General features: G+C 36.3%; 1 protein-coding gene across 1 annotated transcript in view; it reads right to left on the reverse strand.

The window, feature by feature from the left end:
• Tmlh (Trimethyllysine hydroxylase) overlaps window positions 1-13,527 on the reverse strand; it is a 67,319-nt gene that overhangs the window by 11,694 nt on the left and 42,098 nt on the right. Inside the window, exons 2-4 of the mRNA XM_069840539.1 lie at window positions 10,254-10,430; window positions 8,771-8,867; window positions 7,122-7,237 (exon numbers count right to left, since the gene is read on the reverse strand). Coding sequence (XP_069696640.1) covers window positions 7,122-7,237; window positions 8,771-8,867; window positions 10,254-10,422 — 382 coding nt within the window. The 5' untranslated portion in view covers window positions 10,423-10,430. The remainder of the gene's footprint in view (window positions 1-7,121; window positions 7,238-8,770; window positions 8,868-10,253; window positions 10,431-13,527) is intronic.

The following is a 13,527-nucleotide window of genomic DNA, read 5'->3' on the forward strand; positions in this document are numbered from 1 at the left end:
AGGCTGTGTTTCATAGTTTTCGATTGTTGTTGTCCAAGGCTCCTTATAGACGTAGTCATTTGTTTTCATTTCATTACACCGCCTTAGATGGCATTGTATTTTAATTTTAAAACTCATTTATCTCATTAAATATCAGTCCTATCAAAATTTTGCACGGAATAAAACTTATCGGAAATCATTTTTAAAGAAAAACAAAAATTAATAATAAGCGAAATATTTCGATTTATTTAATTCAGGCCCCCTTATAATCACCCTTTTAAATAACGTATTTTGAATGTCATATAGCCTAAAATCTAAGTTACAACGAACTTAATTTATATTCCAATTTTCATATAAATCGGTTCAGCCATTATCACGTGAAAAGGTAACAAACATCCAGACAGACAGAGAGATAGACATACAAACAAAAATTTCGAAAAAGCGATTTTCGGTTTCAGGGTGGTTAATTATATATGTTAGGACCAATTATTTTTGGAAAATCGAAAATTACCAGAAAAATTTCGGCAACAGATTTATTATTAGTATAGATTTTTTATCATGAATAGTATTAACTCCATAAACATGCTTCCCATACTAAATTTCAAACTGTAGACACCAGAAAGAAACAATTCTTGTAGTTTGCAATGAGGGTACCAGTTTTCATCGAATTTGCAACAGGTGAAGTCCATAGTTAAACCAGTGTTCACACCAAGGATTTATTAGCTTAAATGGAGCTAATCCAATTTCCCATTTGTACTTTGAGCTTCGCAATTGGAACAAACATTTTTATGGAAAATTTTACTGGAAAATTCAGAAAGAGGGTTATCAGAAGAAGAAAATGTTATTTGTTGCATCTTACATTTCCAGCAATTTTTCTATATCTCTCATCTAAGTATAATCAATCAATCTTCTTAATGTATCCAGCTGTTTGCTGACAACATAATAGTACATTATGCCTATAATGGTAGTAATTAAGACGCGAGTATTTTTATAAAACGAGCGCAAGCGAGTTTCATAATTTTCATACAAGCGTCTTAATTACCATTATAGTCAAGTTTCATACGACTTTTTATGCTCGACCATATTTCTAACTTGAAATTATTCACAAGTATTCATATTATTCTTATCTAACTGGGGAGCGGAAGTGGCCTTGTGCAATATCTCATAAATTGTGAGATGTGCACAGATGCGAAAGTATTGATTTTTTCCGAGGAACAAATGTCATTGACATTGATATAATCTAGAGAGTAAAATGAACATTAATCTTGATATAACCTTGAAATTGATTTAGACATTGAAAAACGAGATGACAAATTGAATTTATTTGAATATTATTTACAATTAACGCTAATTATTATAGTAACAGAACATAACCTTCTGTGACAGTATTGGATTTCCAGCCTCCGTGACGTTTTGCTAGTTGTCTTTCGATTGCATATCCGAGAATAATCGATACTTGCGCTTTCATATTGCTACAATGATTAGTGGAACAGCCGAACTTTAATGAATAGGTGTACTTTAATGAGGTCCATTAAAGGGCTGCTACCAGGTGTATAATTACTACATTTCGGCATAGTCGAGCATAAAGTCCACTATAGTCCACTCAGTTGTTTTTCATGAGAAATGAGGGGTATTTTGATCAGTGTTCATTATAGATGCCTGTTGCTAGTAGCCAGAGTTGGGGTGTAGTCAATATATACTGCAGGGCTGTGTCTTCTGCAACTGGTAAAAAATATAGTGGGACTGCGTTGGTGTTAATGCAGCTTCTGTAGGTACCTCTTTGTCATCTGAGTATAAGTAGTAAACAAATCTCTGAGCGTGTTAAGCTTGTGGCATTTCATACCTTTGACTTGAATATAGCAAGATAAAATGCATACCTTGAAATGATGACATTGAAAATACTGTTACACTCAGCAGAGAAGAGTCTATGGATTTTTATGACGAAATGATTAATTGAACCAGTGAGTGGAAAAAGGGAATAACTACATTTTTTTGCTAAATTGAACTGAGATAGCCATTTTGTTCCTCAATGATAGACTCATTGGATGAGCTGAAAAAGGGAATATTACTAACATTCTTACCCACGTAAAATCTCATGTCTGTTCTGTGTGGAGTGGAAGAAGGAAATAACTTCTGTAGTAGTTCCCTTTTCCACTCAATACTGTTCTATTACAGCTAATATTGGGAATTTTTTATAATAAACTAATAATAAGCTGCAGGAAGTAACTGATACATGTATTTTTTTTTTATTTTATTGGGTTATTTTACGACGCTGTATCAACATCTAGGTTATTTAGCGTCTGAATGAAATGAAGGTGATAATGCCGGTGAAATGAGTCCGGGGTCCAGCACCGAAAGTTACCCAGCATTTGCTCGTATTGGGTTGAGGGAAAACCCCGGAAAAAACCTCAACCAGGTAACTTGCCCCGATCGGGATTCGAACCCGGGCCACCTGGTTTCGCAGCCAGACGCGCTGACCGTTAATCCACAGGTGTGGACTGATACATGTAAACAAAGGGGGAAATGTTGTTGGGTTATTATTCGACTACATGCAGAACTTGTCACTTTCCTTTATTCGTGTACAGGAGATGTTTTATCTTCACAAGCTTTGGATATACGTACATACAGTATTCTGTATTCATAATCTTTCTAACAACAATGCATTGAAACTGCCACAGATTAACCGAACAGTAAAGCAGGAAAAGTTAATTACCATAATTGCATAAAAACACCTTTTCCAAAGCTTCCTTAGTACCGTACCGTGTTACAAAATATCTGTAGATGCAGTAACTAAAGTTTGTGTCATTATTACAGTTATATTTAAATAACTTGAAAACGATTAGACATATCTCAAAACGAAGTGCACCACTGTTTTTCTCACAAAATTTCAGATGATTTTGAGTACCTATATGACCCCCTTTCCACTTAAAATTTCAAAGTTGCATTCAAAATGGCGGCTTTTGAAATTGCTGAGAGCTAGAGTCGAATGTGTCACTGGTAGAGCATTTGGTTTTACAAATACTGGTAACACCTATAACAATCGAAAATCAAGGATGTGGAAGATAATATGGTTCCAGACTTTTGATTCACTCTGTATATTTTTTTCCATAAAATTGTAATGTGGAAGTCGTTATTAACCTGTTTAATCATCTATATACATTTTTAAAGGAGGAAAAAACTGGAGGAGAGGCTAGGAAGCTAATAAAGTATATGTATGATTATTGAGTGGAAAAAGGAAATAAGTTTTAAAATTTAAAGCAATTGTATACAAATATTAACACGGCATAGAGCAAAGTTTGGTAATATATTTCTTACAAACAATAGTGAACATTTTTACTGTTGACAACATTTAAATCAAACTTAACAGAAAAACTGTAGAAAGTTTTTTTTGTTTCCTGAAAAGTTGGGTTCAAAGTAGTTATTCCCTTTTTCCACTCACTGATTCAATTGAGGACCATTTTTGCAAAACTTGCTAACTGAAAAAACTAAATTTTATAGGAGAGACAAAACACTATAGTAAGCAAGTTTTGCTGTATCTCTCACTTATAGCAGAAAGGAAGTTTTGCAAAAACGATCACACTTTGACACACTACAATGAAGAGAAATAACCCAATTTTACTAAGACGCTTTGAACATCATGTAGAGGCCTGCCTTATGATAATGAATCCATCAAAATCTCAATTTTGCAAATTTTGCAGTTAGCAAGTTTTGCAAAAACGGTCCTCAATTAGTGTATGTATCATGATAGTGTACCATTTCTTTCTTTCGTTGTTCTATATCCGTAATGGTTAGGATTATATTAGTTTTGAAAATAAATATGTTTATGTATCTCCAGGTCGTAATATTTTTATCTGCAGTAAGGCATGTAGTTGTGTAGATATTAATTTTCAGAGGGAACTGATTAAAGCATATTGCTCTGCTTGTGCAAGGTATAAAGTTATGTTAATTCTGCAGCAATTCAAGTAGATATTTTAAGCTGCACATTTTTCATCTGAAGAATTTTTTAATTTGAGTTATAATTATGTATTATATAAGTAACTGTTATTGTTATTATTACTATGGAGAAAGTTACACAACGCAGAACTGCACGCATTGTTTTCTTCACCTGACATAATTAGGAACATTAAATCCAGACGTTTGAGATGGGCAGGGCATGTAGCACGTACGAGGCCTGTCTAAAAAGTATCCGACCTTTAGCCAGAAAAAATATTTCAAATACCTGACGGGGTTGTGACCATAATCCCCTTCAAAGTAGGCCCCTTGTGCTTGCACACACTTAGCCCACCGATCCTTCCGCTGCCGGAAACACCTCTGGAAGTCTTCTTTTGGAATGGTGTTCAGCTCCGTCGTCGCGTTCCGCATTATCTCTTCTCTACTCTCAAAACGGGATCCTTTCAGTGGTGTCTTCAATTTTGGAAACAACCAGAAGTCGCAAGGAGCCATTTCTGGAGAGTAGGGAGGTTGGCGAACGGTTGTAATTCCATGTTTGGCCAAGAAAGTGTGGATCAATTGGGATGAATGTGCGGGGGCGTTGTCGTGATGCAAGTGCCAGTTGTTCCCCGTCCACATGTCTGGTCTTTCGCGCCGAACTGAATCACGGAGTCGCCGGAGAACATCGTGATAGTACTCCTTTGTCACCGTTTGTCCTTCCGATGCGTATTCGTGATGCACAATTCCACGGACATCAAAGAAAACAGTCAGCATCACCTTGATTTTGCTTCGCACCTGCCGCACTTTCTTCGGTCTTGGAGACTCGGGATGCTTCCATTGCGACGACTGTCTTTTTGTTTCTGGGTCGTACCCGTACACCCATGACTCATCTCCAGTTATTACGGTGTTCAGAAACCCAGGATCAGTGTTGGCGGTGTCCAGAAGGTCCTGTGCAACGTCACGACGGAGGTCTTTTTGTTCCGGGGACAACAACTTGGGCACGAATTTCGCAGCCACTCGGTTCATGTTCAAATCATCACGCAAAATTGCATGTGCCGAATCTTTACTCACTCCAACCTCTTCGGCAATCTCCCGCATGGTCAAACGACGATCTGCCATCACCAAATTTCGCACCCTCTCAACAACAGCTGCACTCCGAGCAGTTTGGGGCCTGCCACAATGCTGCTCACTCTCCGCTGATGTGCGGCCATCTTTGAATCGGTTGAACCACTCCTTAATTTGTGTTACACCCATCGCATCTTCCCCAAACACCTGCTGAATCTTACGAATTGTTTGACTTTGAGAATCACCAAGCTTTTGACAAAATTTGATGCAGTATCTTTGCTCAATTCGTTCAGTCATCTTGCGAGAAAACTAAATCCGACAAACACTTAGAACAGCACCTTACTTGGCGACCACCAGCCAGTGACTGGCACAAGCGAATGTGGTGAAAAAATTCAAGCATGTGCATTACGGTTCCTCCTTCCACCGTGCACATTGGCGCCGCCTTAGAATCACTACTTCGCGCGGGAAAATTTAAGGTCGGATACTTTTTAGACAGACCTCGTATGGGCGAATCCAGAAATGCATATAGAGTGTTAGTTGAGAGATCGGAGGGAAAAAGACCTTTGGGGAGGCCGAGACATAGATGGGAGGATAATATTAAAATGGATTTGAGGGAGGTGGGATATGATGATAGTGACTGGATTAATCTTGCATAGTATAGTGACCGATGGCAGGCTTATATGAGGGCGGCAATGAACCTCCGGGTTCCTTAAAAGCCATTTGTAAGTAAGTAAGAGTTATAATTATGTAAGTGGTAATTTTTGTGATGTGAGCATTTTTGGAGACATATCGACCTTATAATTTCATTTATCACTTCGTCTTATATGAGACTGCAAATAAAAACGAAAATTATTGTTACAGTCTATTTTAATCAACTCTTTAATATAAATAATTCAAATCATCCGTCCTCAAGTGAGGTTGACCACTGGGATCCGGAATTAACAAACATAAAAGATAAAGGGAAATGAAACGAGCAAAATAATGATTCGATTTGTACATTAAAACAAAAATTTACGTGTTAACATATAGATGATAGTGTAGAATTTGAAGAGAGGCCTTCAGAATTTCCATTACAATCTTCTGAACCTCATAAAAAGGAATTTGAAAGGATTTAAGAATATCACATGTAAATTTTGGTAAACAACCCCTCGCTCCAAATAGTAAGCCTGTAACATCCCAGTTGTAAAACGAAATGCCATATTTTTCACTGAGGTATGGAAGACAAGCTCGCTTGTCATCATTTATCTGCAGTGCTTGATTCTTGTCTCATTCAAAGCAAATCGTAGGGTCTAAGATCATTGCTTTCTAGGTTCTTCTATTGATAGCAATTATATCGACTCTTCTATGAGAATCATCTTCAGACACGCAATGAATCTCCTCATGTACTTCCCATCCTCTGTTTCTTAGCAGGTTGGCAATTGCTGTACGGGCACGATGGTGTCTGTTGTTACGCAGTAGCTCTCCCTCCTTACAGAACCCCTTACATCTTATATCAAATAAAAAAACCTTAATTTATACATAAAAATTATCGTTTGAATTGACTTGTAGATAAGGATATGAGAAAATCCATGAAATAGTTTTGGAGACAGAAGGCATGCTGAAAATGACTTATCTGATACCGAAAAGTGTATAATACGTAAAAATTTGAATCGATTTTTTGCAGCGTGACAAAATCATCTCTTTATTCAATGTTATGTCTTATTTAATTAACGACGCTCGCAACTGCAGAGGTTATATCAGCATCGCCAGATGTGCCGGAATTTTGTCCCGCAGGAGTTCTTTTACATGCCAGTAAATCTACTGACATGAGCCTGTCGCATTTAAGCACGCTTAAATGCCATCGACCTGGCCTGGGATCAAACCCGCAACCTTGGGCATAGAAGGCCAGCGCTATACCAACTCGTCAACCAGGTCGACATTATCTCTATATCCTTAGTATAAAGAGATAATTTAGATGAGACGCAATAGGCCTTATTCTCGTTCTGCAATAAAAGTTAGTTAATAAAAAATTATATTTTATAACTTTTCAAAGAACTGCAAAACCTGAAGGTGTATAATGTAGTGAGATTCAGAAAAAGTGTAACTGCAGTAGAACATTTTACCCAACATTAAAGTAAGTTATTAAGCTAATTGTGTTCTTGACTTACATAATGTAAGTAGTTCTTCTCCCTGTATCGAACTTCTTTTTGGTTGAATGTTCAGAGGTATGTCCAAAATATCAAGATTTCTCTGATGTGTGGTGTGATTGTAGCAGGTATTGCAGCTATAATATAAAGTTAAAATTACACAACTGTTAACTTTTTACATTATGTTTCATGTCAGTGTCGTGAAAATATTACACATCGAGCCAGAAAAACTTAACAGTCTAGAACAATATGCAATTTACAAACATACGTCCCAGTACATCCTGAACACACAACTCAATTTCAAAACACACACCCTTTTCGACACAATCATGAACACACTCCAGCACAGTAAATCGGAAGATAGTGCGTCCCCTTCATTAGGCTTTGGACAATGAAGAATGCCACTTCGAAACTAGTCAGTCAAGTAATTTCCAATGTTATCACTAGGGAGCGGATTTTTATGTACTAAAAAATTTAAATATATTTATTTTTTATGTGCTAAAAAGTACGAAAATATTTGCTAAAAATAAAAAAAATATTTTGTTTTAAATATGACAAAAATACCTTACTTAGCTTGAAAAAAAAATGTTACTAGGTACTCACCGACCACACTTGAGTGCTAGTAGTTGGCTGAGAACAGCAGTGAACAACAAAGGTCATCTCCAAATTCTCCATCACAAATGCATGCCGATTATCTCTGAACAACGACTTATACTGTGAAAACGATCTTTCCGCATCACAGGACGTCAGACGTGCATATTTAAAGAGAGGAATGTCACAAACACAAACACCGTCAACTTCGCCTACAGGCACACCCTCCAATACTTGAGCAACTTTACACATTTTTTTATATCCACTGTTTTTCCCAAACACATTCTGGAATTTGTCCCTTAGTAATTGTGCTTCTGAACCTGGTAGCGAGTCTAGTTTAATTTCTACAGCACGCACCTCCCTGTTTCAGACAACAGGCTTTTGGATGTTTCGAGTTTTTTTATGGCGTCACACAAAAAGCTTAAATTTGCTAATAGCAAAGCCAAATCGTTTTTTAAATAACCATTTTTCAGTATAATTGCCTAGCAGTTCTCAGAACTTGAGGCGAAACTATTACGAAAATGGATCACGGATACATCACACAGCGCTTAGAAACACGAAGCAACCAATAATTCTTAAAAAGATAACGTACTTCTGAGTGATATAATTGATTTAGTTTTAAAATATTTAAAAGTTCTTGTAAAAAAATTATTTAAGTAAAAAAACTCCAAGATTTATGTGTTTATAATAGATTTCCTGAAAATATGTATTTACATAATTTTTTTGTGAAAATATGTGTTTTTATGAGAAATAAAATTCGGGTTTTAAACCTGAAACTTCATGTTCGGAATTTTTAGCTTTGTTAATTGTGTTTTATCACACGCAAAAAGAATATTTAATCACATAGGAATCCGCTCCTTAGTTATCACAGTAAAGAAGTTGTAAAATTAATCAGTGATTATATAATTGTATATAGAACAATGAAGCATTATTATTAAATTGTTTTAGTAAACTATTTTCCACATCAATCAGCATTGTGGAGTGTGGACCACTAATTAAATTTAATTGAAAACATTTTGTTCTGTACTATGTAAAGATTTTCTCCATTGGAATACAGCGGAGGCCATTGTTACACTTACCGGCAGTGATCACGCAGCCATACGTAATTTAGTTTTATAGATCGTGGCCACGAGACGTGGGACACTTCTAAATATGTCTGTTGTATGTTGATTTTGCCTGTAATAAATAATTATTTAACACAAGATAAATACAGTCCAATATTAGATCAACTAGTGGATTTACTCTCATGAATTTGGATTACAAAATTCTCTCCGATTTTATTTTTTAGCAATTACTATGACTGATGGAGGGAGAGAATTGAAAATTATTAGTGTGGTTTTTGTTTATGTAAATATACAATCAATCAAAAATTTTGTCTCCGTCAATTTTTAGAAAGAACACTAAAGTTTGAAATCAGCACCTAGATGGTTATACGCTATTAAGAAATGACTAAATAAACAAGGGGGCAGCATTGTTATATATGTTTTCTCCAGTTGATACTATTGCTAATATTAAGTCTATGTGATTAATTCCTGAATATGCTAACATTTCTAGAATCTTTTGTCTCGGTTGATTCTAGGCTCAGTTTATTATATAGAGGGTGGACTGCTCGAATGTACCTAATTTCAATTGTATGTAACTGGTGAACTGTTGAAGATAGAACCTTACGGTAACGTTTATATGAAAGGAAAACTCAACAAGTTTCGAATCCTGTCGGTAGATGGTGCGCAGACACTGTTTCTTTTTGTAGATTGTATCGATTGTCAAAATGGCGACACCGCACATGAAAGTGCAAACTGTGTTGTGGTATGCGGAGTTTAAATCAATTGTTAGAGTTCAAAGCCAGTATCTGCGAGTGTTTAACCATGATGCTCCAACTGCTAAAAGCATTAAGAAGTGGCACGATACATTTTAAGCTACAGGATCGGTATAGCATGGTGGTGGTCGTAGAACATCCGACGAAATGGTTGCCAATGTTCAAGCCACGTATGAGCGAAGCCCGCGGAAGTCATTAAGAAGATCTTCGCGGGAACTCCAAGTACCAAAATCAACATTGCAACGAATTGTCCACAAATGTCTCAAACTACGCATACAAATTGCAGTTAATGCAATGTCTGGAGCCGGGTGACAAACCCAAACGAGTGGAATTCGCCAATACGATGCTAGACCGTCTCGGCGCTGATCCTGATTTTATGTCCAAGATTTCTTTCTCTGGGGCTACGTCAAAGATAAAGTGTACGCCACTTCAGTCAGAGACCTTCGTGATCTTCGGGAGCGCATCATAGAGGCTATTGAGAGCATTCCAGAAGACATGCTCCAACATGCTTGGCAAGAAATCGTTCATCGCCTCGATATCGTCACAGTGACAGCTGGAGCTCACGTAGAGATATGATGATGTGCATATCGAAACTTGTTGAGTTTTCCTTTCATATAAACATTACCGTAAGGTTCTATCTTCAACTGTCCACCAGTCACATACAATTGAAATTAGGTACATTCGAGCAGTCCACCCTGTATACTCTTTTCACGAGTAATGTGACAAATATTCCATAGTGGGACAACCTGCTGTCTTTCCAGCCTGTGTTGTCTTGACATGCATATTTTCATGGTCAGATGTTCTTGTAAAACTGCAGAGTCGATGTTGCCAAAGAACTACATTAGGAGTACAGGATCTATTTCCTTTATGTCGAAGCAGGTGCCTGCATGCAAGTTGTAACAGCTGCCTTCTCATGATGGAAACTGAAAAAAAGAAAAAAAAATCCTGAATTAATGAATTAAATTTTTTACGTAAATCACATAATAAATTTCTGTTGTATTTGGTCAAAACATGATAACTCCAAAAAGCTTTAAATGTCATATATATTATTTTAATGTACCGAAGTACATATGATATTTCCATGCAGATATTCTGCGTCATCATACAGTGAAAGAGTAATGGAACGGAGAAAAATTCTCTCCGGCGCTGGGATTTGAACCCGTGTTTTCAGCTCTACGTGCTGATGCTTTATCCACTAAGCCACACCGGATACCCATCCCGGCGTCGGACAGAATCGTCTCAGTTTAAGTTCCAACTCTTGGGTTCCCTCTAGTGGCCGCCCTCTGCACTACGTCATAGATGTCTATGAACCTAGGACTGAAGTCCACACATGTGCTGAGGTGCACTCGTTATGAGTGACTAGTTGGCCGGGATCCGACGGAATAAGTGCCGTCTTAAAAAGTGATTTACGCATATCATATATATTATTTTAATGTACTGAAGTACATATGATATTTCCATGCAGATATTCTGCGTCATCATACGATGAAGGAGTAATGGAACAGAGTGCACCTCAGCACATGTGTGGACTTCAGTCCTACATTCATAGACATCCATGACGTAGTGCAGAGGGCGGCCACTAGAGGGAACCCAAAAGTTGGAACTTAAACTGAGACGATTCTGTCCGACGCCGGGATGGGTATCCGGTGTGGCTTAGTGGATAAAGCATCAGCATGTAGAGCTGAAAACCCAGGTTCAAATCCCGGCGCCGGAGAGAATTTTTCTCCGTTCCATTACTCTTTCATCGTTTAAATGTCATATTGGATTGTCTGATAAGCCAATGTTACTATATATAATAATTTAATAACTTATTTAAAAAATATATATTAACATCACTTTTCGCACAAATAACAAGTTAAACAATATTATCTCCAACAAATTACACAATAGACAGAAACACGTGAATGGGGACATATACATGGTTAACTGCAAGAATTGTTCCAAAAAATGCAGAGTCCGCCCAAAAAAATATATACACTCTTTGTCAGACTGTATCGAGATATTGATATTGTCAATTGATTTGAATTACGAGTATGTTGTAGTATGGTCTTTCGTTCAACAGATGTCGGTACTTTCACCACGATAGTGAGAAAACAAAATGGCTGGAGCACGCTTGACGTTCGAGCAGCAAAAATGCATTCTGAATTGGTTTATGAGGTTTGATAATGAAGTGCAGCGTCAATGGAGGCGGGAGTATGAAACAGAACCCCCAACCCGCCTAACAATTAAACGCATTACTGACAAGTTTGAGGCCTGGTTGGCGAGTTGTTATAGCGCTGGCCTTCTATGCCCAAGATTGCGGGTTCGATCCCGGGCTAGGTCGATGGCATTTAAGTGTGCTTAAATGCTACAGGCTCATGTCAGTAGATTTACTGGCATGTAAAAGAATTCCTGCGGGACAAAATTCCGGCACATCCGGCGACGCTGATATAACCTCTGCAGTTGCGAGCGTCGTTAAATAAAACATAACATTTAACATTTCTGTAGGTGAATTCATGACATTCAACAATACTGGATGAATACTTCTGTCTTATATTAAGTGTCGATATTAACCCTTGTGTTGTACTAGTATAATGTAACAGGCTTCTGTATACTATACATATTTCAACTATACTAACTAGAGTGCGACTATGAATTAAGACTTTGTATGACTGTTAAGATTTTTTATTGACATGTTCCATATTCTAGCTGTGAAGCGATATACGAAAACTATGGAATGTTAATAAATTGAATACAATACTTGTAGGCCTATTACCTTTTTACGGGTTATATATAATAGGTGCTTAACATTGGCTTAATGTGACAATTTTACACAGAAGGGTATAGTTCATATTCGTTATCTATACTAATAACAAATCTATAGCCAAAATTTTTCTGGTAATTTTCGATTTTCCAAAAATAATTGGTGTTAACATGTATAATTAACCATCCCGAAACCGAAAATCGCTTTTTAGAAATTTTTGTTTGTATGTCTGTCTGTCTGTCTGTCTGTCTGGATGTTTGTTACCTTTTCACGCGTTAATGGCTGAACCGATTTATATGAAAATTGGAATATAAATTAAGTTCGTTGTAACTTAGATTTTAGGCTATATGGCATTCAAAATACTTTATTTAAAAGGGGGGTTATAAGGGGGCTTGAATTAAATAAATCGAAATATCTCCCTTATTATTAATTCTCATGAAAAATGTTACATAATAAAAGTTTCTTTAAAAATAATTTCAGATAAGTCTTATTCTATACAAAATTTTGATAGGACTGATATTTAATGAGATAAATGAGTTTTAAAATTACAATAACAATGCCGTCTAAGGCGCTGTACTGAAATAAAAACAAATGACTTCGTCTATAAGGGGCCTTGGACAACAGCAATCGAAAGCTATTAAACATAGCCTACAGAGAATGTTTCTGTGTTTGTATGAAGTAATATCGGAAGATAATTAATTGTTTAATTATTATTTCACCATTGGAAATTGTAGTTTCTCTAGATGGACATAATTCTACAATGTTATTACAGTAACTTCTGAAACATATAGCAAGTAATATAAATTATACACATTAAAACTAAATGATATGTCAATCTTCATTAAACTATGGTTGCATGTAATAACAATAAATTAAGAAACATGTTAAAGGAATTGTCATTGCACCAAATGATTGCTCTCTGGACCAAAATGATCGCATTTTAATTATTTAAATACAATTTAAATTAAGTAACATATTAAACGATTTATCCTTCTATCAAACACGAATGTTCCCTGGATCAAATGTCCTATTTTAATTATGTAATTACTTTATATTTATTTCTAACGGGTGCAGCGGAGCGCACGGGTACGGCTAGTGTTTTATATTAAAATATTTAATATTTTTAAGTTAATGACTATATTAACATTTAGTGGTATTAAAACAAATATAAAGAAATTAAAGCTTTATTTCTTTAATTTACCTCGTTTTTCTGTGTTCTCTTTTACATAGACTGCCCCTTTTTTAAACTAAGATCTGAATTACTGTTTTTTTTGGGC

Source organism: Periplaneta americana, chromosome 11, assembly GCF_040183065.1.
Source record: "Periplaneta americana isolate PAMFEO1 chromosome 11, P.americana_PAMFEO1_priV1, whole genome shotgun sequence".
NCBI lineage: Eukaryota > Metazoa > Arthropoda > Insecta > Blattodea > Blattidae > Periplaneta > Periplaneta americana.